This window comes from Podarcis pityusensis (genome assembly GCF_964106645.2).
Source record: "Podarcis pityusensis genome assembly, chromosome: 10".
NCBI lineage: Eukaryota > Metazoa > Chordata > Lepidosauria > Squamata > Lacertidae > Podarcis > Podarcis pityusensis.
Genome location: NC_138035.1, coordinates 60,892,000 through 60,918,872, shown reverse-complemented (window position 1 = coordinate 60,918,872; position 26,873 = coordinate 60,892,000). Strand labels below are relative to the sequence as shown.

At 43.0% G+C, this 26,873-nt stretch overlaps 1 protein-coding gene across 4 annotated transcripts in view; it reads left to right on the top strand.

Moving 5' to 3' along the window:
* The window catches only part of GRM8 (glutamate metabotropic receptor 8), a 562,041-nt gene that overhangs the window by 269,838 nt on the left and 265,330 nt on the right, over positions 1–26,873 (top strand). For all 4 annotated transcript variants that reach the window (XM_081023540.1, XM_081023537.1, XM_081023539.1 and 1 more), the window contains exons 4-6: positions 15,185–15,320; positions 18,644–18,798; positions 21,673–21,810. In XM_081023540.1, coding sequence (XP_080879666.1) covers positions 15,185–15,320; positions 18,644–18,798; positions 21,673–21,810 — 429 coding nt within the window. The remainder of the gene's footprint in view (positions 1–15,184; positions 15,321–18,643; positions 18,799–21,672; positions 21,811–26,873) is intronic.

Genomic DNA, 26,873 nt, shown 5'->3' with positions numbered 1-26,873 from the left:
AACCAGATTAAACCAATACCCAGTAACGGAAAATTGTGAATTTAAGCAGGAGTGATTAACTTGAGCTTAATTTTGTGCAGATAGCAAGCACAGAGAAAGGGGGAGGTGGAAGGACAGAGAGAGAAGTGGCGATTTTGGCTCTTCACCCTCCACCAGATCCTGCCTTACCGTAAGCCAAGATGGTTACATCCAAGCCGCCCTTAGTGGCCACTACTTTTTCCTTCAAAGGGTTAGATTTGCTTTAGCAGCAGCCGGATGGATTCAATGCAAAAGGGGTGAATATTGGATATTATCCCACTGACACAACCTGCTCAGAATATAGCTAAAACCGGTAAACCCCCAACAGTCACAAATAAGCAGGCTGAAGTGCAGGGAACAATACTCTCAAGGATGTTTGGGAATAAATCAGCTATGAACTTCTTTCCTTGGAGGTTTCTAAGCAGAGGTCGGATGGCCATCTGTCATGGATGCTTTAGGTGAGATTCCATTCCTGCATTGCTGAGGGTTGGACTGGACGACCCAACTCTATGGTTCTATGATTTGGGCTCATATTTAGAAAACATAAATGTACTGTATTTACAAAAGCTATAACAGAAGAAATCACAGAGTATATATACCTCTTATCCCGTGCCCCCACCCCATGGGCTGGATATGCCTGTAACCTTTCTAGATAAATAGTCAGACAACTCTCAACACTTAACACCTCCTATGAAGTATTTATTCATGAATCCTGCTACCCTGCCTGTGTTTGATTTCTTTCTGGTTGGTTAGCTTGTATTTCTGGCTGGTAATGTATTTTAATGCTCTTTTATTGGATTTTGCGGTATAATTTGGATGTATGAAAGCCTTTGAGTTTTTGTAGTGAAAAATAAATCTTGCAGAAACTTTTTTTTTTTAAAAAAAGGAAGATAAAGAACAGCGGCAGGGAGGGACTGATTCAGAACCTTCCCTATCCACTCCCCAAGAGCTATTTTTTATCCCTTTACGAGTAGAGCATTAATGCTACACTAGAAGTGCTGACAGTTATTGTAGTGTGCATGTGTGTGAGGGAAAGAAAGATCAAGCAGAAAAGAGTGAATGGGCTGATGATCGATGAATCGAATGTGTGCGCTTGTCTCTCTGTGTCTGCGTGTTTGTGTATGTTTGTTAAAGAGAGAGATAATATATATGAACAGATCGAGAGATGGTGGATGATTGGAGTGCAAAATTCATAAAGACAAACTTGTTAGGTCTGCTTTCTAAAATTGCAGGGCAGATGCTGTTTTGCCACTCTGTCCTAGCTCCTGAATTTTCAGATAGATAGATAGATAGATAGATAGATAGATAGATAGATACAGTGGTACCTCGGGTTAAGAACTTAATTCGTTCTGGAGGTCTGTTCTTAACCTGAAACTGTTCTTAACCTGAGGTACCACCTTAGCTAATGGGGCCTCCCGCTGCCACCGCAAAATTTCTGTTCTCATCCTGAAGCAAAGTTCTTAACCCAAGGTACTATTTCTGGGTTAGCGGAGTCTGTAACCTGAAGTGTCTGTAACCTGAGGTACCACTGCATATATGAACAGAAAGAGAGATGGTGGATGATTGGAGTGCACCTTCATGTGTATGTGTTTTTGTGAAGGTGTTAGAGAAAGAGAGAATGTGGATGGACAGGTAGATAAATGGAGTGTGTGTGTGTGTATGAGAGAATGAATAGATTATGAAAGAGAGGGAAAGGGAAAAGAAAGGAGGGAGAGAGAAAGGGTTGCAGAAAAGGATAATGAGAAAGAGGTGTTTGACTTTGGACACACCCATCTTTGGCTTAACTCCTTTCCATTTAGCATAAACAATTTTCCCCTGATTGAATGTGCCCCTTTATTTCCAAAAGTCATATCTACATTCCAAAATTATTGATAATGTCAATGTTAAGGAGTTAACAATGCTCTTTGGCAATCACTCATAGCCGAGTAAGATGGTCTTCCATGAAAACAGTCTTAACAGTGAGTCTGTGACTATGGAGACCAATCCTGGATCCACACATCCTTCTACAGTGGGGACATAGGTTTCTGAGTTAGAGTTGATCATGGTGAGGGTTTGCCAAGTGTGACTTCCTCTTAGCTCATTTCTCCTTTTCACCCCGAGTTTGTGCTTCTTCAAAGTCCACAACACCTTTGGTAAAGGCTGTTCTCCAAGTGGAGTGTTCGCAGGCCAGTGTTTCCCAGTTATACTACATATTTTTAGATTTGCCTTGAGAGCTATATATACCAGTGGTGTTATTAACTGTTGCTAAACACGGCTGTGCATATGATATTTTCACCCTGATTCATACATTACCTTTTTAGTGTGGTTGGTTCTAGAAAGCTGATACCCTGTTTTTGCGTCCAATGAATACATGCATTCATATCACTATCATACTGATGTTTCTATTCAGTGGGTAAAGTGTATCATGTATGGTAGCCCAGATTGCCAAAGGGATTTCAAGAACAAATTCAGTGACTCTCATAAAAAGACCCCAGATGAAGAAGAGAGGATGACTCAGAGAGTACTCATTTGATCATGCTACCTATATAACCAAAACTTTCATTACAAAGGTAGGCCAAATCTATGTCTAGCACAGGAGAAGCAGATTGCAGTAACAGCCACAGTGTAAAGCACAGGTGGGGAATCTTTTCTGGTTGGCAGGCCAGGTTCATATCACTCCCTCCCCTGGAGGGCCAAATTTGACATCAGGTGCTTTGAAGTTCCAGCTGTTTACTTTACCCTAATATACACATTTTGTACACATCACTTGCTAGAGAACTGCATTGGAAAAGGCAGTGATGTGTTAATTTCAGAGGATCACTGTGTTTCGGTTTGTGTATTGCTTTGGAAGCTGAATTAAGCCCTACATGGACTAGGACCTTCATACCTACGGGACCACCTCTCCTGTTATGTCCCACAGAGAACCTTACGGTCTTCAAATAAAAACATCTTGGAGATCCTGGGCCATAGGGAGGTTAGGCTGGCCTCAACCAGAGCCAGGGCTTTTTTGGCCATGGCCCTATCTGGTGGAACGCTGTGTCACAAGAGACTAGGGCCCTGCGGGACTTGACATCTTTCCGCAGGGCCCGCAAGACGGAGCTGTTCCACCTGGCCTTTGGCCAAGGCACAGTCTGACCCCCTCTCTCCTTCTGTAATCCTCATAGAACTCTAGCCCAATGGTTGCCATTAATTTGATTCTGAATTGATTTTAGAATGTATTTTAATTAATTGACTGTGTGATTTTATGTACACTGTGCTAGTTTTACTTGTTGTTAGCCGCTCTGAGCCCGGCTTTGGCCGGGGAGGGCGGGATACAAATAAATTATTATTATTATTTTTAATTAGGAAGGGTCACCACTTCTAAATGCAAACTGAATCAAATTTCTCTAGCATTCCCTGCTAGTAGTTCCCTATGAAGTTGAATAGGCCCATACCTTGCCTATCTATCATGCCAATGCCACCATGTTCCATCATATAGTTCCATCATCCTCATGCTTCTCAGTTTTGAAGGGGGAATGGGAGATCCCAGACCATGATGGCTTTGCTTTGTTCCGTCCTGCTGAGATTCAAATGGGAAATATTTGTTTTGGGAGTTATTTTCTGTCATACCGGAGTTGCATAGCGAGGGAACTAATATATGCCAGTATTGTGTTTCCCAGGAAATGTAGGCGGAGAGCGCAATCACTGCAGTCTTTTCCATAGAAATGTGTGCTTTTAAATACAAAGGGGTCTCTGTAGGTCCTCTATTGTGTGCTTGGCTTGCACAGCCCATTGTCCATGCCACGAACACATGAACTTTGCATTGCAAACATGGTGTAATAATCTTAGAGATATTATTCATGGACACAGTAGGGGGGGAGGAAACACAGAGTTATATACAGTGCTTGAGAACTGTGCCAAAATATTGTTTGCTTGCTTTTAAATAGAAGTGAATGTTTTAAAGAACCACAGCATGAGAGCCTTTTGCCTGCATTTAGTAGGTGTAAGACTGGTTTGCACTTGTAATGGGCTACACCTAGACACTCAAAAGTTCATATATGAGAAAATTAAGGGCAGTTTACATTAGTCAATACTATGATAAGAGATATACTTAGCCCCATTAGTGGCATTCTGCAACTTAACGCATGGTTAAGTCGTATTCTGAGGATTTGTTTTTTAATGGTGAGACAAATAGCACCAGCAACTCTTTACATTGCTTTTATAATTGGAACAAAAGCCTTTTAAATTGGTATTTCTACATCTGGCAACAGGAGGCAGCTGGAGGCTAATTTCTCAAGCAGATGCAGCAGATGGACTGAGCTCACCTTAGACTACAGCTACGTTGCCATAGTCATTTTCCTGTAGTGAAGTTCTTGTGCTTAACTTTGAGACTGAAGTCAATAAGATTTCAAAGTCAGGCTATTGCAAACATTTGAATGAATGATGGGATTAAAAGCAAAAGTGAGCACCCTGCATGAAAGTTGGTTCTGATTTCCCAAAGTTTTCCTAACTGTTAGTTCGTCATTATATTTAAAGTTTCACACGAACTCCTGGAATAATGGTTCACCTGGGGCTCTGGGAGGGTGACGTTTGCCACATAGTGCAGCTACTTCCAGCATGGCCAGGGAGAAGATGGTCCAGCAAGTAATAAAATCAGTATTTTCCCCCTACATACATTTGTAGTGTAGAAAGTATATAGAAAATGTAGGCTTATAGTTATTTTTAGGGCAATATTTGCAGTAACGTTGTGCTGGCGGTTGAAATTGAGAATGAGCAAATACATATGATCCTTTATTTTTCTTTCTTTGTATATTTGTGAAGAAAACATGAAATAACTCTGTATGGCAGATTTCAAGAGGTGTGAAATTATCTTAAAATAAATATCTACTTGGTGCTACTCTTTCTTTTTTTAATGTTCAATGCCTCACCAACAAGTTTATATAAGCTATGTAAAGTTACTAAAAATTTCCTCACATTTAAGGGATGACGAAAGAGTATTTTCTAACCCTCAGGCGAATAAGATGGCCTTTTTAAGAAAGTCATTGGACAATAAATTCAATTAATCTTGGAAAGATTATTGTCAGTGTAGCAATTTCACCATTTGTCCTGAAAAGTCTTCTTGTTGCTTTGCCCCTTTACTTTTCTAGGGGAACCCCTCCCCCCCCCCCATTTCAGCAACACACAACACTGAGGAAATATAGGTATGTGAAGAGACTGGATGTTTGAACAGACAGTAACAGCAACCACTATAGAGGCACAATATATCTGCCTGGCTTACAATCCTATACTCCAGGGGAAGGGAACCCATGACTCACTAGATATATATATAAAATTTCTATGCACACTGCGAGGGGGGCAAGTAGTCCTCCTCCACACCTCAGCCCCAGCTGCCCTCTCTGTTTGCCACCTGCCTCATTCGCCGAAGGGCTGGTGGCGGTGGCGTGAAACAGGCTAATAATAATAATAATAATAATAATAATAATAATAATAATAATTTATTTATACCCTGCCCATCTGGCTGGGTTTCCCCAGCCACTCTGGGCAGCTTCCAACACAATATTAAAATACAATAATGCATCAAACATTAAAAGCTTCCCTAAACAGGGCTGCCTTCAGATGTCATCTAAAAGTCTGGTAGTTGTTCTTCTCTGGTTGTTCTTCATCTGGTGGGAGGGTGTTCCACAGGGCGGGCGCCACTACCGAGAAGGCCCTCTGCCTGGTTCCCTGTAACATGGCTTCTCACAGTGAGGGAACCGCCAGAAGGCCCTCGGAGCTGGACCTCAGTGTCTGGGCAAACGATGAGGGTGGAGACGCTCCTTCAAATATACTGGACTGAGGCCATTTAGGGCTTTAAAGGTCAGTACCAACACTTTGAATTGTGCTTGGAAATGTACTGGGAGCCAATGTAGGTCTTCCCCGCCTAGAGAAAGAAGGCACTGCGCTTACCTTCCCATGGGCTGCCGCCGCCGCCGCCACCACCACCACCGCTGCTGGTGCTTCTCGTGAAGCAAATAGGCAGAGCAAGCTCGTCCGCTCCTCTCTGGCCCACAGGAGCACCAGGGCTGCGGCAGTGGTGAGGGGAGGAAGAGGCTAAGCGACGGCGGCTCTGCCAATCAAACGCCGTGCCTGGTTTACCTCAGCATGGTGCAGGGACGTCTCTGCCAGTCAAACGCCGCTGAGGTAAATCAGGCGCGGCGTTTGATTGGCAGAGCCACCGCCGCTCGGCCTCTTCCTCCCGTCGCCATCACCAGGAGTCTCGGCTTTGCGGCGCGGGCCGGATTTAGGACCCAGGTGGGCCTGATCTGGCCCGGGGGCCTTAGTTTACCAACCCCTGCACTAGATGTTGCGAGACTCCAACTCCCATCAGCCCCAGCAAGTGTGACCAATGGTGAAGAATGATGGGAGAAGTATTCCAGCAACACTTGTAATTGATCTCCCAGGGACACCATTGACCACAATGCCCTTTTGGAGCATTTTTGGAAATTGGGGAGGCACTGTGCTATGGTGTTCCTGCTCCTCTGTTCAAGATCACTACCAGAGAACAGCACGGGGGAACTGTTGTTTGTGCTCATGACACTTGCAATGAATATTTATCATTCTACTGCTCACCTGACAGAGGAAGTAACATCAGAGTTTCCATATTGTTTGATGTTTCGTAAGCAAAGCAGGGGAAAAAAGCTATCGATCTTATTGGTATTATCTTCAAAACCTCAAATGTTCCTGAATGCATTAAGTTGATATTCTACTTCCCATGGCTGTAATGGAAAGGAAACAAGCTATTGATGGCAATGAACACTTCATTTAAAGCATTTTCTTCTTCAGAAGGGGGAAGAACAACCCTTTATTTATCATCTGCACATTCAGCACTTACAATGTGCTTTTTTTCATAACCAGCATTAGGTTTCACTGAAAAACGACAAATGGAATTATAATGGTTATTTATGAAGAACTCCAGCAATAAATCACAACATTTTACAGAATCTTGAGTGGTTTGAGAAAGAGGCTGACGTGGAAGAAGCAGTTTAAAGGACTTGTTCTGAGTCAAAGATCCACGGGCACCGAGATCATATATGGGACATTCTTGGTTTGTTTCACTGAGAAATTTGATCTGATTCCCAAAGGCATCTGGTTGGCTCTTTCCCCAACTCTTTCCCCAATTCCTCATAATATTAGCACTTTCCATACCTAACATCACATGAGTGGTCAAGCAAGACCCTTTTCTAAGCCATGGTCAATGGCCAGGAATGTGGGAAGTTTAATTCTGCAACACCTGGTGAGGATGTTTCACCCCTCCCATTGCAAGAATCTGCTGACAATGTTTCAGAAAGGAGGGGGCGGATTTTTCTCATCGCTTCTTCCGCTCCAGCCTGTGGGAGTCTGAGTGTTATCTGTATATAGATAAGGTGACTGCTCAAGCAGCTGTAACACTCATGCAGTCCAGCCTCTCCGATTAGTCTTTAGTTAGTTTATGCAGTAGCTGTAGAGAATAAAAGAAGTTATACTTCAGACCTGTCGTTCGTGTGGTTCATACTCTGCTGTGCTCCGCTGACTTTTGGAACTGACTTTGGTGCTCACAGCTCTAAGTTGTGAGTCCACAGCACTTAGACCTGCTCCCTGCAGTGGAAGGTCTCCGGGAGTGCTTTTCCAGCTCGCCTGGCCCAATCAGGGCTGAAGAGGTTGAGCCCAGTCGTTGGCACTGGCTCAAAGGCGAAGCTGACACCTGGAAGACCACAGATTCCACACTCTTGCTTTATAGGCAGTATTCAGTGCTACTACTCAGAACAGATCCACTGAAGTCAATGGATTTGACTAAGGTAGATTCAATGGCTCTACTCTGAATAGATGACATCTTCATCCAACTGACATAGACAACCCATTATTCCTTCCGTTTCAGTCTCTTGATCCTACTAACTGCAATATGGTGTGATATTCTGAAAATGCATGAGAAGAACTTTCAGCATTTTAAGTATATATAAACGTTATTTTTTTCCATCCTTATCCTCATCTCTAGGAAGCCAAAGGTTTGACCTGTTGGAGGCCATACACTGATTCCAATGCCCCAATTTAAAAAAAAATAATGATCTAATATTCCTCTCTTCTTATGATTTCACTTTCCTATTGCCAGGCAGGCATAATAGATGTGTTTGTGGATTATGTTTGCAAACCCTGTTTAAATACGGTGCTTAATGTTTCCCTGTCATGTTATTTCCAGTGTTGATTGGCTCCTATAAATCAATATACAGCTCCTTGTTTCCAACGCGCAGGGTGGGTAGTGTACAGATAAAGAGATAAACCAATTGCTGCGTTTGTCAGGTAATAGCTTGCGGAATTTATTATGAATGCAGTGGGATAGCTGAAGTGCATTTTGATTTGTTTCTATTAGTGTCAAAGACATTCTTCAACGCAGAGATGTGAAGATGCCCAGTGTAGTCATGATTGAATGAACTATTGTAATGATGGAAGTGGCATTTCTCTGGTGCCATTAAACTCTAGGAAAACAACCATTCGGATACTGCAGTGTGGTTCCCCCCCCCCCTTCTTCATTCCTAGATAGCCATTCTTTCTGGATGGCAGAATGCAGTATATAATAGATAAGCATTTGTAACTTTTCAGGGTCTATTACATGCAAGGGGAATGGTTTTCTTAAAAGCCACTGCATGACTAGCAAGAGCTGAAAATTCTATTAGTGAAATTTATGAGGTAACATATTGTCCTTCCTTTGTCACTTTTCCTTAAGAATCAGTTTTCCTTCCTGTGCATGGATGATTTTAGGAGGTGACTGAAAGCTTAATGTTTTTTTTCATATATATATATATATATAGAGAGAGAGAGAGAGAGAGAGCGCGCGTCTCAGGGAGCTCTGAATACTTGGGTAACAAAAAATAACAGTATATTTGTTCACTATTTCCCAAAAAACCCGAAGCATACGTTGTCAGCTTTGAAGCCCCATTAATTCAAAAATAGCCAGCCTCTTTATCTGATTGACTGTGTGTCAGAAAAGTGAGGTTGTTATTAACGTATTATTTAAATACATTCATGTCAATCTGTCTTTTAAAATGTATGACACCATGAAAGCCCACACGTCAAAGTTCCTGGAGGCTCTGGAAGAGTCAACAGCAAAAAGAAGTACAGCAGAATCCCAATGGGTCCGTAAGTCAGGGCCAGACAAAAACAACCAAGCCAACTTGGAGAGACTTTGGTGATAATCTAACATTATATTAGTAGGTGGAAAGTTAAAAAAAGGCACAATAAATCACATGAAGACCAGTGACAAATAAAATGGAGGGTTGTCTTGCCATTGCCTGCTAGTGAAAGGCATGCATCTCCTGCATAAGTTCCCAGAGAGAATCATTCGCATTTCCTATACAGTGGTACCTCAGGTTAAGTACTTAATTCGTTCTGGAGGTCCGTTCTTAACCTGAAACTGTTCTTAACCTGAAGCACCACTTTAGCTAATGGGGCCTCCTGCTGCCGCCGCGCCGCCGCAGCCCGATTTCTGTTCTCATCCTGAAGCAAAGTTCTTAACCTGAAGCACTATTTCTGGGTTAGCGGAGTCTGTAACCTGAAGCGTATGTAACCTGAAGTGTATGTAACCTGAGGTACCACTGTATCATGTATATCAGGCATGTCCAACAGGTAGATTGTGACCTACTGGTAGATCACTGGGCATTTGTGGTAGATCACTGGCTCCCGCCAAAGAAGCTCAAGAAGCTTGGCTCCCCTAAAAAAAGAAAAACCATTTTGCGCTGCACCCCCCCAAAAATGCGGCTTTCCTCCTCCCTAAGAACATCTCAACAACTTTCCTCAACAACTTTGACCTGAACCCCCCAAAAGGGGGTAGATCACTGCCAGACTTTAACTCCGTGAGTAGACCACAATCTCTTGGGAGTTGGCCACCCCTGATGTATATCATGGGGAAACCCAGCCAGATGGATGTGGTACAAATAATAAATTATTATTATTATTATTATTACAGTGGTACCTTGATTCTCGAACTTAATCTGTTTTGGGAGTCCATTCGACTCCCGAAAATGTTCAAAAACCAAGGCGCGGCTTCCAATTGGCTGCAGGAGCTTCCTGCACTCAAACGGAAGCTGTAGCGGATGTTTGGCTTCCAAAAAAAATTCGCAAACTGGAACACTTCCAGGTTTGCGGCATTCGGGAGCCAATTTGTTTTACAACTAAGCCGTTCGGGAACCAAGGTACCACTGTATAAGGGCTGGGAAGAAGGCAGTGCTAGCCAAAAAACTAACTAAGTCAATGGTCTGGTTTGATGTAAGCAGTGCTTCCCCCCCCCTAAAAACAATGTTTAGGGGTACTCTCATTTTCCTACTCAGATTGAAATACTGCCCCTCAATGAGGCCAGACTTAGATTCACAAAATGCTTAGGGGTATGCGTACCCCCAGAAAAAGAGCACTGGATTTAAGGCAAATTTTATTGTCACATTGGGTCAGCTTTAGGCTAACAGCTTGCTGATCCAGCCAAGGATTTAGAGGTTGCCAGACATATGTGGAAATGATACGCAGAAACAAGATTGCATGCATAGCGATTTCAGAGAAGTTTGATTCAGTTCACACTGAAAGGTGAACATACCAAAATCACATCTTCTGAAACAATACAAGAACCAACACACATAAGTCCCTCAAAATTCATACTTTTCTGAATTTCATGTTGCTGCTCTCCAACCAGGTAATGTGTACAAAAATGCATACTTACCCTGAGACTTATGGCCACTTGGCTGAGATTTCTAAAATGCTTAGTCTTTTTATTGGGTCAGCTTCATTGTGTAATAGTGTAAAACAACACACTGTGTAAATAGCATTTGGTGTAAGTAGCACATTATTGTGCAAGATACTCAACATATTTTGGAGCTAATTTCCTCATGTGGGGCATTGGCATCACTTTAATTAAGAAGGTATTCTTTCCACTACAAAAAATAACTTTGCCTTATTCTGACTGACCAAATTTGTATCTACATGCCCATTGATAGTCCTAGGTAGGTAGGATTTCCCTCCATCTTCATAATCTAGGCACGGTGTAGGTTCTTATTAACTCTTAATGGTTGTTCCCTACAAATTTAGCATGTATTCAAAGGCAATGCATCATTAGCTGCATGTTACTTTAAATTTCTTCATGCCCCAGAATTTCTGCATTGCTGATTGAAGCTTGTTGTTGTTGTTTAGTTGTTAATCGTGTCCGACTCTTCATGACCCCATGGACCAGAGCACGCCAGGCACTCCTGTCTTCCACTGCCTCCCGCAGTTTGGTCAGGCTCATGTTTGTAGCTTCAAGAACGGTGTCCAAACATCTCGTCCTTTGTCATCCCCTTCTCCTTGTGCCCTCCATCTTTCCGAACATCAGGGTCTTTTCCAGGGAGTCTTCTCTTCTCATGAGGTGGCCAAAGTATTGGAGTCTCAGCTTCAGGATCTGTCCTTCCAGTGAGCACTCAGGGCTGATTTCCTTAAGAATGGAGAGGTTTGATCTTCTTGCAGTCCATGGGACTCTCAAGAGTCTCCTCCAGCACCATAATTCAAAAGCATCAATTCTTCGGCGATCAGCCTTCTTTATGGTCTAGCTCTCACTTCCATACATCACTACTGGGAAAACCATGGCTTTAACTATACGGACCTTGAAGCTTAACTTTTATTTAATAGATTGCTGTTTGCCCCTGAATTGATTTAACTGTGGTGCAAATTGTGTTGCCTTGCAATATATTGAAATTATATTGCTCTTGCCTTTGTATGAAAAAGAAGTAAGCTGTAGGGCTGGAAAGCCACTTGAATTAGTAAGGAAAGAAAGGTGTGCATCAGCCAGGAGAGCTTTGGGTCATGTTCATAAATGCTGTTTTACTAGCTCATGTATTCTAGCTATCACAGTTCCTCTATACTGTCAAATTCTACTTGATTCTTTTAGAAAAGTAGCGGCTGTAAAAGATTCACATTCCATCCTAACCAATATTTAGCACTGTTGGAATATATCAATCATGAAACAGCAACAATACTCAGTTCAAAGGCCTTCCTAGTCCAGCATCTTGTTCCGATAAAGACCAGATATATGCTTCCAGCAAGCTCAGAGCCATAGCCTGAATACCAAACCCTTCTGTGTTGTCTGCCTCCCAGCAAACTAGCATTCAGAGGTATCCTACCCTTGAACTTGAAAGGTCCATTTAGCTATTGTGCCTGACAAGTAGACACTGATAGATGCATATCCGTAAATTTGACTATCATCACGTCTTTGGGGAGCAAAGGCTGAGTTATTTATGTGCGGAGAGATACGGTACTTCATTTTCTCTGTCCCGTATTTGTTGCTACATATTGCTTTCCTCTTACTGTATATGGAAGCTATGTCAAGATATCTTGTTGAGATGGGGCATTCTATCTGTCAACAGTATTCTGACTGCAGCTGCACCATCACTTTCTATAAGGGCCAGATTTAGGTTTGATGAGGCCTTAAGCTACTGAAGGTAATGGGGCCCTTCATATGTCCAGCTGTCCTTTGTCAACAACAAATTGCCGCTGTTTTTTTTGTTGAATATATGCTATATGGTAATTTATGGACCTAATAGGTATCTAAAGCCATTTGCACATGCAGAATGTAGGCACCCTATATAGAGAAATGAGCAAACCAGTGATATTTTAGGGAGCAGTCCATCAGGCGTGGCCCATTACTTACACAGGAGCCTACACTACACAAAACACTGTTGCTGTATGTAGGTTTTATTTTATTTGTTTTTTATCTTATATTTTGGAAATGTACATCCAGGTTTTTTCCTTTACATTTTTTTGGGGGGGCCCAAGAGAATGGGGCCCTAAGGTGCAGCTTGCTTAGCTTATACATAAATCCGACACTGCTTTCTATAGAGGGTTTTAATAAATAAATAACTGCCAATGTTACTGTCAGTCCCTTTCTGAAGAACCCTAGTATGAAATGTTCATTTTGCACTGCCACTGTACACTTAAGGTAAAGGTAAAGGGACCCCTGACCATTAGGTCCAGTCGTGGCTGACTCTGGGGTTGAGGCGCTCATCTCGCTTTATTGGCCGAGGGAGCCGGAATACAGGTCATGTGGCCAGCATGACTAAGCTGCTTCTGGCGAACCAGAGCTGTGCATGGAAACATCGTTTACCTTCTCGCCACAGTGGTACCTATTTATCTACTTGCACTTTGACGTGCTTTCGAACTGCTAGGTTGGCAGGAGCAGGGACTGAGCAACAGGATCTCACCCTGTCGCAGGGATTCGAACCGCCGACCTTCTGATCGGCAAGTGCTAGGCTCTGTGGTTTAACCCACAGCGCCACCTGCTTACTAGCTGTTGAATAAGGATGAAGTTCTGGCAACCCTGAATCTCCCTTGTGCTTGGGTATGAATCTAGTGCCCGCCCTCCCCAGCATGAAATATAGTGTCCTCACCATTTCAAATGTATTAAAAGTTTCTTCAGAGCATGTTGGGTTATATGGACAAAGACTGCGGGTATCTGACAAAGTACATGGTAGCTTAAAACACCATTAATAACTATATTTATTTTTTATTACTACTGCTACAGTTTAGCTATGCATTGCATTTCAGTCCAAAGATCCCAATAATCAACTTTTTAAAACAAAACATAAAAATAGATCACAATAAAATGCCACAGATCAATCAGCAATCAAAAGACTGCAAGACTGCACAATCACAGTATTGGAAGGCAATTAAAAATATTCCTAAACTAGAGGATTAAAGGGTACTCTCATAAACCCTGCATCCTGCCCATTTCAGGGCTGGAAAAAGGAAAGAAAGAAGACAAACTTGCCACAACCTCACAAGGCATAGTCTTGAAGTACCACCTTTTCAATAAGTTAAATGGCATTCCATTAACCCTAAGTATTACATTTGATAGAGGGCATAAAGGTAAAGGACCCCTGACCATTAGGTCCAGTCGCGGCCAACTCTGGGTTTGCGGTGCTCATCTCGCTTTACTGGTCGAGGGAGCCGGCATTTGTCTGCAGACAGCTTCCGGGTCATGTGGCCAGCATGACTAAGCTGCTTCTGGCGAACCAGAGCAGCGCACAGAAATGCCGTTTACCTTCCCGTCGGAGTGGTACCTATTTATCTATTTGCACTCTGACGTGCTTTCGAACTGCTAGGTTGGCAGGAGCAGGGACCAAGTGACGGGAGCTCACCCCATCGCGGGGATTCGAACCGCCGACCTTCTGATCGGCAAGCCCTAGGGTCTGTGGTGTAACCCACAGCGTGTCCCTGATAGAGGGCATACAGCTTTCCTAATAGGCACAACCAGATTTTGTAAGGAATATGTGTATGCGTATAATATACTTCTGCTCATTGGGCTTTTGCTGGTTCACCTGTGAGTAACATGGGAGTTTTACTGATGACCCAACACTGCTTTAATTAGATGCTTAAATAACGAAGGCAACTTAATTAAACTGCTGTGGTTAGCAACTGGAATAGATACGGCTGTGGTTCCCAAGAGAAGAATACACTTTCACTGTACCCACCACAATATTTTGAGTGAACTGCATTCTTACCGTCATGCTTAGTCACAGTGTTCAAGGGAGATGCTGAACCTGCTAAGCAAATGGTATTTTTCTGTCATTGATGGGAGTCTGTGACAAAAGGGCAGGGGGGGGGAGAATGGATTTGGAGCATTTGACAGCCATCTACAGTTTTGTTATGGGACACAGGTGGCACTGTGGGTTAAACCACAGAGCCTAGGACTTGCTGATCAGAAGGTCAGCAGTTTGAATCCGTGCAACAGGGTGAGCTCCCGTTGTTCGGTCTCTGCTCCTGCCCACCTAGCAGTTCGAAAGCACATCAGAGTGCAAGTAGATAAATAGGTAAGGAAGGTAAACGGCATTTCCGTGCGCTGCTCTGGTTCGCCAGAAGCGGCTTAGTCATGCTGGCCACATGACCCGGAAGCTGTACGCCGGCTCCCTCGGCCAGTAAAGTGAGATGAGCGCCGCAACCCCAGAGTCAGTCACGACTGGACCTAATGGTCAGGGGTCCCTTTACCTTTACAGTTTTGTTGGACGGCAGTGGGCGTATTGGAACTGAAAGATTGCACTTCCAAAGTGAGTTTGGCTTGGCAGTTTCCTATGAAACCACTATGCTGTTTCTGTTGTGCACTGAATATGGTGATTATATGCTAACAATATTATCGAGCTTGTCACCAATCACCTTGCTTTTTTTTTTATTCCCCCCCCTCCCTGCCTAGGTGGTGTCTGCATTGCTCAGTCTCTAAAAATCCCCCGTGAGCCTAGACCGGGAGAATTTGACAAGATCATCAAGCGCTTGATGGAGACTCCGAATGCTCGTGCGGTGATCATGTTTGCAAATGAGGATGATATCAGGTGCTTACTTCTTTCTCTAGTTCTGTCTTGCACGGGATGGGCAACTTGCTGCTGAAAGTCATATTTTTAGTCACACATGCTGCTTACCTTAAATGGCTTGAGGCTTGACATCAAGACAGATATGCTTGCAACCTTCAGATCTGTGGGGAGAGGGATGTTGCAATTTTATAGTGCATTGTGGACCCCTGCGTTACTAACAACTTCAGGTTGACAAGAATGACAAATTGGTAGTTCCTAACATATAGAATTAGTCGAAATATATAACTAAAATTGTCCAGTAGCACCTTAGAGACCAACTAAGTTTGTTCTGGGTATAAGCTTTCGTGTGCATGCACACTTCAGATATAGAATTAGATGAGCTTTCCTTTGATTACCGTATTTTTTGCTGTATAAGGCACACCAGACCACAAGACGCACCTAGTTTTTGGAGGAGGAAAACAAGAAAAAAAATATTCTGAATCTCAGAAGCCAGAACAGCAAGAGGGATCGCTGCGCAGTGAAAGCAGCAATCCCTCTTGCTGTTCTGGCTTCTGGGATAGCTGCGCAGCCTGCATTCGCTTCATAAGACGCACACACATTTCCCATTACTTTTTAGGAGGGAAAAAGTGAGTCTTATAGAGCAAAAAATACGGTAACTTGGACATTAGTCAAGTGTGTGTGTGTGTGTGTGTGTGTGTGTGTGTGTTTTGGAGGGTAGTAAAATCAGAAAAAAACATGGACCAGTTTTCTGAGCCAGTTTAATAACTTGGAAAAAATGGACCCATGATCTTGCTATTTCCTAAAATCACCCCCACCAATCTCCAGCCATCCAAATACTGTGCATTCACTTGGCTTGCATTCAAGCAGGGGTGAAAACGATGTGAACAGCAGCAGCAGAGCTTGAGGAGGAGGAAGACATGTGTGCCTCTTTCCTCCCTTTCTCTTTGTCTCAGTGACGTGCTGGATAATGGTCAAAAAGCCCATGGGAGCATGTAAGAGCTCTTGTGGAAACCAACTATCACATCAGTGTGACACAGAAAGATGGATGGAAGGGGGAAACCTTCATTCTCCCCACACCAGGCTGAAAGAAAATTCAAGAGATGGCATGGGTTTTATTGATTTAAATAATAATAATAATAATAATAATAATAATAATAATAATAATTTATTATTTGTACCCCGCCCATCTGGCTGGGTTTCCCCAGCCACTCTGGGCGGCTTCCATAGAAACAAAAAATACAGTAAAATATCACAGATTAAAAGCTTCCCTGAACAGGGCTGCCTTAAGATGCCTTCTAAATGTCAGGTAGTTATTTATCGCTTTGACATCTGATGGGAGGGCGTTCCACAGGGCGGGCGCCGCTACCGAGAAGGCCCTCTGCCTGGTTCCCTGTAGCTTTGCCTCTCGCAATGAGGGAACCGCCAGAAGGCCCTCGGTGCTGGACATCAGCGTCCGGGCAGAACGATGGGGGTGGAGACGCTCCTTCAGGTATACTGAAATATCATGAAATAGGGGACCTGCTGGTCAAATGGACCAAATTGATCCAATCCAACAAATTGCATTTCAGTGGGCAGGCAGGCAAAAACTTTGTCAGACTCTTATAGAGAAATCACTTTCTTCCACACATACCAGATCCATGGCATGTGCTACGGCCTTAGGATGTGGCTCCGCAGCTAAGGATCCAGAAAGAAAAACCCCTTCATTGTCAGATAAACCTTCATTTGGTCCCCACATGCATACCCAGGCCTAGTTCTTCAGTGTACACCCAAATGTGTATGCCATGTTTCACAGGTTGCCTCAAGCTCTTCAGACATAATGCACCCACAGATGATTGAAGGGTGCCCCAACCCAATAAAATAAAGGTAAAGGATCCCTGGACAGTTAAGTCCAGTTAAAGGCGACTATGGGGTTGCACCACTCATCTCACTTTCAGGCCGAGGGAGCCGGCGTTTATCCACAGACAGCTTTCCAGGTCATGTGGCCAGCATGACTAAACAGCTTCTTGCACAGTGGAACACCGTGACAGAAACCAGGGCACATGAAAATGCTGTTTACTTTCCAGCCACAGCAGTACCTATTTATCTACTCGCACTGGCGTGCTTCCGAACTGTTGGGTTGGCAGGAGCTGGGATAGAGCAACGGGAGCTCACTTTGTTGTGGGGATTCGAACCGCCAACCTTCTGATTGGCAAGCCCAAGACGCTCAGTGGTTTAGACCACAGCGCCACCCCAACCCAATATTGCCTCAGTCAACCTAGAGTTTTTTTCTCCTCCTGCTTTCTCACCTGCCCAAACTCAATGCCAAATTGGCAAGCAAAGTCACGCCTCTCTCTAAATGCCAATTAAATATTCCCAACAGGGTGGAGTAAGTTAAAAAAGGAGAGATTTTAAAGTTGAGTGGCCACCCAAAATTTCTCACTCAACCCTGTGAAACTAGCAGCTAGCCTATATCTCAACCTGCATAAAGGGAGAGAGGCACTTCAAATCTGGAGAGAGTAAGGCAGGCATAGGCAAACTCAGCCCTCCAGATGTTTTGGGACTACAACTCCCATCATCCCTAGCTAACAAGGCCAGTGGTCAGGGATAATGGGAACTCCCAAAACATCTGGAGGACCGCGTTTGCCTATGCCTGGAGTAAGGTCTGGAGGAGGCACCTCCTTAACTACTCACTCTCAAACATCATTCTATAGGCCAATTGTGGGCATATGACCAACTCCCTCCCCACCTCCTTACTGTAGCAGCAGTGATCTCATGGCTCTTTCTCTCAGAAGGGGTGGAAGAAAACACATCCCCACCAAATTGCAGGAGCAATATTGTCTCCCCTACCTAGTGCTTCTACTTCTGCTCCTAGCACTGTTGCTCCACCATTTCTTGACAATTGAGTAAAGCAAAGGATGAACATGTTTTGGGCGTAAGGATTGCAGGGATTGCTTTGGGGTGACAGCAAGTGTTAGCAGGAGTAAACAGGGTGGAAGCCAGGAATTCTACTGTGGCTCAGATTTTTATCCAAGCCAGAGAAGCATATGGAGATTTTGAAAACTCAACTCTCATTTAAAGTGGACTTATATGAGCCTTAAGAGTTTTGTCTCTGATCTGAACTTGGCACCCCAAGTAACCTGGGGTTGTGAAAAAGAAAAAGAAACGAATATTGAAAAAGCATGAAAGCAAGGTTAAAGGCAAATTTTACCATGTACAGGATTGAATTTTCAGGGGGAATACTTGGTTCTATCAGAAAGAATGCTTGATGAACAGGATAAAAGCAACCACTTTTGCAATTGCCTTATGCATAACCATTTTCAGTGTCAATTTTAAAAGAATTTCTTCTTCTGTTTACTTACTTGCAGGAGAATATTAGAAGCAGCAAAGAAAACCAATCAAACTGGACATTTTCTTTGGATAGGCTCAGACAGCTGGGGGTCTAAGATTGCACCTGTCTACCAGCAAGAGGAGATTGCAGAAGGTGCAGTCACCATTTTGCCCAAAAGAGCTTCCATCGATGGTAAGACAATCCCATCAACTCTGGTCTATGGAGTCCCTAAAAGACAATTTAGAGATCTCCTTGAGCTCAGTGCAGCAGGGAGTTAAAACTCCTTTATGGTATACTGATGGTAAGACTGAGAGAGACTTTTACTTACTTGTGCACTGTTTTTCCTTCAGCGGCATTATCCCTTGGTTCCCTTATGTATAATTACTGAGCCAAATAGTTTTTCAGACCAGTAGTGTGAATCAGTCAATGTAGATTTCATTGCACTTCCAATGCAACCTCTGCAAAATACAAAGAAATTTCATTCTACAACTAGCTGTATTTGTAAATTTTGTTTCCCACAGGCTGTATGTGATATATGCCCAGTTTCCCCCCACCATTCACATCGCCTTCTTGCAATGTCAGCCGTAACTCTTTTTGTGCTCTTTCACCACCCTCCAGGCCAATTTCCTTGTGTTATCTGATGAGCCTGTTGCTTATGGCCAGGAAGCAGACTATATCATCCTATTTACTTGCAGATTCTAAAATGGTGCTATAACGGGCAGAAGTCCTGTAACCGATCTAAAAGCAAGAGTTGCAAAGAACATGTCTTTTAATACCTTTGGAGTAGACAAAGATATTTTCTGTAGGGTAGCCACATGGACTGAAGCTCTTCAAATGGATTTCATATGGGGACAGATCAAAGTTCTGTCACAGAATAAATGCTTTAGTTGTAAAAGATCCCATGTTTAATCTTGGGCACGTCTAGTTAAGAAAAGGGATTGTGTTGCATGTGATGGAAAGTGTCTCTGGTGAGACCTTGCAGTGGCTTGTTAGTCAGTTTACATCAGGAGTGGCTAATATGTGGCTCTCTAGATGTTGGTGAACTACAGTTCCCATCACTCCAGCCAGTTTATTGGCTCCAGTCTATTACTGCTTCCAGCATCTGTATCCCCTCACCTGATTACAATGGATGGGGAGAAATAGAGCTTTGGTGTCATCAGCAAATCAATAACACCATGCTCCAAACCCCCATTGACCTGTCATAGGCTGAGCAGAAGTCCCCTAATGCTTTTTATAGAACTGGCCTTGGAGGTAGGTATGAAGCTACCATACTCCCTTGTCCCCAACTCCCAAATTCAGTCCAGCAGGACAACATGGTGGAGGGTATGAAAAGCCAATGAGAGATCAAGCGGAATCAAGAAGGTTCACTCCCCCAGTTCTTCTTCCAACAGAGATCATCCATCAGGTTGACCAAGATTGCCTTAAATCAAAAACCAAGCCTGAAGATAGATTTAAATAGATCTAGGTAAAGGTAAAGGGACCCCTGACCATTAGGTCCAGTCGTGACCGACTCTGGGGTTCTGGTGTTCATCTCGCTTTATTGGCCAAGGGAGCTGGTGTACAGCTTCTGGGACATGTGGCCAGCATGACAAAGCTGCTTCTGGCAAACCAGAGCCGTGCACGGAAACGCAGTTTACCTTCCCGCTGGAGCGGTACCTATTTATCTACTTGCACTTTGACGTGCTTTCGAACTGCTAGGTTGGCAGGAGCAGGGACGAGCAACGGGACCTCATCCCGTCACGGGGATTCGAACCACCGACCTTCTAATCAGCAAGTCCTAGGCTTTGTAGTTTAACCCACAGCGCCACCCGCGTCCCTTAAATAGATCTAGGTAACGTGTATTCTCCAAGAATGCATGGAAGTCAACAGCCACCACCCTCTTAAGGACCTTGTCCAAAAAGGTGGCATTTATTACTTTGGTCGGTAACCCTTCTGGAAAGGCATTAAGGCATAACAACTTATGAATGTTCCCCAGATCAGGGATGCTGGTTTTTTAAAGAAATTATTCTTATTCTTAATCATAATAACAATGATGATAACAGTAAATATTAAAAAGTTTTTATAATACTTATGTTCATGTGCTACATGAATATGCACCACGGAAGCTAAATGCAACTTAGGTTTTTCTGATCTTCACCAATGCAGACTTTAGGCTAGAATCCTGAGCATACTTACTTAAGGAGTAAGACTCATTTTACTCAGTGGGAATTACTTCTGAAAAAAACATGTACAGTGGTACCTTGGTTCTCAAACTTAATCTGTTCCAGAAGTCCATTCCAAAACCAAAGCGTTCCAAAACCAAGGCTCGCTTTCCCATAGAAAGTGATGCGAAACGGGTTAATCCATTCCAGACTTTTAAAAACAACCCCTAAAACAACAATTTAACATCAATTTTACTATCTAACAAGACCATTGATCCATAAAAGGAAAGCAAGAATCAATGTACTGTACTATAAAATAAATAAGACAGTATTGCAGATGATAAAAAAAAAAAAAATCTTACCTGCACTGATGATAGTCATTGTTTGGATGGGGCGCTTTTATCCATTTCTGCAGTCACACAATCAATCAGTAGCTGAACTGGGTTACACACAGTCACAAAAACAAATTAGCTGAAAAAGCCTCAAAAACAAAAACGCAAAATAAATAGTAAAAACAAAAGTGCCAAACTTAATCCGTTCTGGAAGTCCATTTGACTTCCGAAATGTTCGAAAACCAAGGCGCAGCTTCTGATTGGTGCAGGCGCCCCGGAAATGATAGCTGACAACCACATCGGAAATTCGGCTTTCTGAAAAACGTTCCAAAACCAGAACACTTACTTCTGGGTTTTCAGTGTTTGAGAACTAAAGCGTTTGAGTACCAAGGCATTTGAGAACCAAGGTACCACTGTGTAGGATTTTCTTTGCCTGACATACAATAGTTTTTAAAAAAGGGATTTAGGTATTTATTAAAATATTTTATGTGATATACATATGTGTGTATACAATTCAAAGCAAGCATTTCACTTTGCATAGTAAAATATAATTTTAATGCCTGTTTTTGTATGTGTTTGTTTTTTCATCATAGGTTTCGATAGATATTTTAGAAGCCGAACTCTAGCAAATAACAGAAGGAATGTGTGGTTTGCAGAATTCTGGGAAGAAAACTTTGGATGCAAGTTGGGTTCTCATGGAAAGAGGAACAGCAATATAAAGAAATGCACAGGTAAATTTATGAATAGTCCTTGCTGCCTCTCTTGAGAGGACTTTGTTAAGAAATTGAAATTTGTTGAGCAGTTGAATAGTTCCCCAGGTCAGAACACACCTATTCTTAACCTGAATCATGCAATCTCACTCATATATTGGCAAGTTTTTTTAAAAGATGCATTGACTGCTAATTAGATTTATAGAAGCAATTTGTGACTGATATCATCATGTAACCCTATCTTGGAGTTCATTTCCAGTAGAGCTCAATCTCAAACTGTTGCCTGTAGTTGGTTATATATTTTTCCTAATTAGTTATATAGATGTTATATAGATGGATTGGATGTGATTGTGGTCAACCAAAATATGTGAGTGAAATATTTTACTAACATTTCAGTCAAATCTTTTTCCTGTGATGATAAAGTACAACCTATGGCCAAAGTTATATTGCCACTTTTCTTTTTGGGCATTTCCTTTTGGGAAATTCTGCAGTGAAATATCTGTCAATATAAATAAAATTTAGTGTCTAGGATTTAATATATATATAAGGAATGTACTGATATGCAGGATTCATATGTGAGATTGAATTGCTTTAACTGGAAGTTTAATCAATCAAGTTTTTCTTTGATGATTAATGGGTTTCCAAGTTTAATTATTGATAGTGTTGAAGTTACTTTGTTTTGTTGCTGTGATATGGAGTGAAATAGAAAATATCGAAGATGCTTTGACCTTCTAGAACTAAGTGATAAATGGTAATATGCATATTTATATTGTCAGTTTATTGATTAATATCTTAAGAAGTATGTGGCTAATCGATAAAAACTTAATCACTTGCCAATCTTAGTAAACTGTAATGTGTTGGAGTACATTTTCAGTAGATAAAATACTGGAGAACTATACATACTTTCAGTGGAAGATGTAAAGTGAGAGACTAGCAGAAGAGCTAGCTAGAATGCATGTTTTCATTTAGAATTATGTACGTTCGAGGAATAAGCTAAATATTGGTTTGCTTCTAGCTAATCAGTTGTATGCATATCATAGAATCATAGAATCATAGAATCAGTCACATTTCATTGTCTCAAGCATAATATATGATTTCCTTTTGTGAAAAATTTGAACCAGATTGTGTAGGTGGTACAGAAGGTTCAACTCCATTAAGACCAAGTCTTAGTTACTCACCTAACGCTGGCCCGAATGACTTACTTTACGCTTTGGTTTAAATTTTTGAGCACAGAGATGCTCTCATTGAAACATCACCCAAAATGTTAATTAAAATTATTCCTTCATGCATATCCTTTTACTGAGAGGGAAGCAGCTTTATCTTTCTGTATGGTTAGCATTTTGTTTTAACTATTCTGCAAACCTAATCAGCCTTTAAATGCCTATAATGACTAACTGCAGCGTTAAAAATAGAGATGGAGAAGAGATTCCATGAGCCATCTAAAGCAAGTTCAGATTTGCCTAATTTGTGCAGGTCTTGAACAAGCCATAATATTTGTTTCACTGAGAGACATTTATGGTGCCTTATAATAGATATAAAATCTATATTTGATGGATAGGAACTGCTTACTTCAATTATCTGTTTTGGGTTCCCCTCTTAGGGATTATTTTTTTTTTAGGTTTAAGAATTAGAACAAACTATCTATGCACTGATCAGTCACCTACAAATGGTTCCTAACATTCGAATAAGCTTCGATGAGAGTTTGTATCATAAAACATGGTTTTAAAAAAATGGTTTTCTTACTTTGAATCCAATCATATTAACATATCAATATATACCCACACTTTTGAACCTTTATAGCAGGGTCATAAATCTGATAGAAATGAAAGGATTTCCCCCTGAGCTCATGCAAGGGCATCAATTGGATATATCATTTATTTCGAATCTTGGTCTAAGTTGGTAAACCATCTTCCCAGTCAAATTTGATTGTGTGGTTTCAGCCACTTTAGATTACAGCTAAAAGCTTTCTGGTTGGTATTCAGCTTCTCCCCTGAATATTGACAGGCATGTAGAAATGGCCCTGTATTCTAGAGATGTCTCCTTCCTCTCTCTGTCCACATTGCGTAAGCTATCTTCAGTGGCACTAAAATATAATTCCCTCAGGGAGCCTGAATCCTCAGGAAAACTATGGAAAAGTCACCCAAATTGGAAATCTCACCTTCTTGGTCCTTTACTGTGGATACAACGTTATGAAAGTTAGTCTACAGGCTGTTTTGAGAGCTTAACCTTTGTATCTATGCTGGTCCTGGGGGCTAACCGAGAGGGCGAGGTCCGAGTCCAGTCCGAGGTCAATGGAGCAATATGAAGGCAGTCCGTAGAAGTCAAAGCTGGGTGCAGGGCAGGGCGTCGGGTGAGGTCAGAAGCTCCGACAGGATAGCAGGTCAGGGATCGGGCTGGAACCAACGATGTTGCTCCCGCAACTTGGGACTGGGGCTGGCTGGATTTTATCTCCCCCAAGGCATAGGGCGGACCTGATCCTCAGGTGACTTGGCTCTCCTGGCCTGGAGGCGAGCACTCCTCCTGCGGGAACTTAGTTCCCTCCGCCTCTCTGCCCTGAGCCTCTGCATGCAGCTCAGGAGAGGCTGGAGGGTTACCAGACCCAGAGGCAACCTCAGCTTGCTCTGACGGGGCTGAGGGTGGAGCACCTGCAGGCAATGGGTCCTCCATCCCCTCAGGAGCCAGAGCAGACTCAGCTGGTGCCTGCACCTGAGGATCGAGCACAGGTGAGGACCCTTCAGGCTCATGCCCCAGCCCAGGCTCAGCTGGTTCTGGAGGCGGGGAATCCTGTGCAGGCTGGGATTCCTCAGGTTCAGCCTCCGAATCCGATTCCCAGGCCATCACAGTATCCCTCTTGTCCCTGAAGAAGTTCATGCAGTGTTCTAAGAGTCAGAATTTTCCATGTAAGGAAAACTAGTGCTCCTGATACCACACCACACAGTAGTGCATGTGGGAACAGGTGAAAGCACCACTTAGTTGCTGCTGCTTATGATAAGTGGCAATGAATGTTGGGGGACTATATCCTTGCTGTTGCTGGGGGAACTAAAGACGTCTTCTAAGGAGCATATTTCTTACAAGAAGCAATGTAAGTAAGATTTTTCAGCATGTGGAGTGACTCCATGGTATGGATGTATGACGCACATAGAGCGCAAGGTATGGTAGGTACCTATATAAAAAAAGAAAAAAAGGTAAAGGACCCCTGGACGGTTAAGTCCAGTCAAAGGCGACTATGGGTTTGCAGTGCTAATAATCATCATAATCATAATCATAATCATAATAATTTATTTATACCCCGCCCATCTGGCTGGGCTTCCCCAGCCGCTCTGGGAGGCCTCCAACGAAATATTAAAATACAGTAATGCATCAAACATTAAAAGCTTCCCTAAATAGGGCTGCCTTCAGATGTCTTCTAAAAGTCTGGTAGTTGTTGTTCTCTTTGACATCTCGCTTTCAGGCTGAGGGAGCCGGTGTTTGTCCACAGATATAGCTTTCTGGGTCATGTGGCCAGCACGACTAAACCGCTTCTGGCACATGATGGAAACCAAGCGCACAGAAACGCTGTTTCCCTTCCTGCCACAGCAGCACCTATTTATCTACTTGCACTGGTATGCTTTCGAACTGCTAAGTTAGCAGGAGCTGGGACAGAGCAATGGGAGCTCACCCCGTCGTGGGGATTTGAACTGCAGACCTTCCAGTTGGCAAGCCCAAGAGGCTCAGTGGTTTAGACCACAGCGCCACCTGCGTCCCTATATACCTGTACACAACACTTATGAGATCCATCTTGTGTGGCTAGATTATGTGGATGAACCCCACACTTTCTGAGATATGTACAAATTTGCTCTGCGTCGAACGTCATTCTCTACATGCAAAGCGGCAAACTGGACTGAGGGCTGTAAATGATTTCTAATTACCAGCAGTAACTGAATGGAAATGTTCTTTGTGTTTTCTCTGTTTAGCTATCTCAGCTTTTGCTGTATTGGACATTGAAGGGTTTCAGGGCAGTAATGGATTGAATTAATCTTCCCTGCCTTATTCTTATCTTGGCATCATCTGAGAATATTTATAACTTGTGTTTGATAAACTCAGCTAAAGCAAGGAGGTCCACACTGCTGGATGTAACATTAAATCAACCCACTGTCATAAAAGCATTTTCTTAAGTAATATATGGGGGGTCTAGAACACTTAACTCTGCCTTTTAGACCACAGATCATATCTCAGGAGGCGATAGTAGAAAAAGAGCCATATGCATTTACTGTGTGATAGTTTAGATCGTCATTTTCCCCCAAGCACCCAGATCTTGACTGGTTTGCAAGTTGTAGACACTTAAGTCCAAGGGATGGTGGGCAGGCATTAGAGGGAGAAACTGGTGTGTCCATCAGCAACAGAAGGTACAAGGCAGGCAGCAGATATGTATTGCGTGTCGAGGTCCCCAGGACCATCCCAATAACTCACACATCACACCAAAATTTTTGTTTAAGGTTTTTGGCATAATTTTGGCCACAACTTTATTAAAATACAAACATGTGAGTGGTTGCTTAGGCATTGGTTGCGACTAGCTGCCCCCACCATGGGGGACAGTCTGACATTCCGCAAGCCTGCGAAAGTCAGGAAAGGGGAATACACTTGGGGCTAGCTACGGAGCAGGGAACCTGCCCTCAGCCCACCCCAAATGCAGCCAGGAGCTCTTGCAGTGGCCCGAGCCCCCTTGACAGGGTGGAAAACCAATAGTTAGCCCCCTATTCCTTTAACGGAATCCCTTGCAGCAGCAGCATTAGAGGGGCAGGCACAGCCAATCCATGCCCCTCAACCAACCAAACCATAAACCAATGCCTAACTGCAACCTTACAAGTTGTGACGATTTGCTACGCAGTAGGCAAAAACCAAATGGCACCAGCCAATCAGCCAGATGGACAAAATTCCTACCGGGCCCCTGACCCTAGAGCAGACAACCCCATGACAGGCATAGCAAGGTCAAGCGAACAACCCTAATTCTAGGGAGGGGGGGACGGGCAATCCGATGCACGGGCAAAAAGAGGAAGCCTGGCTGTCAATCAACAAATGGCAACATTAACTTCTTCCCAGCGACA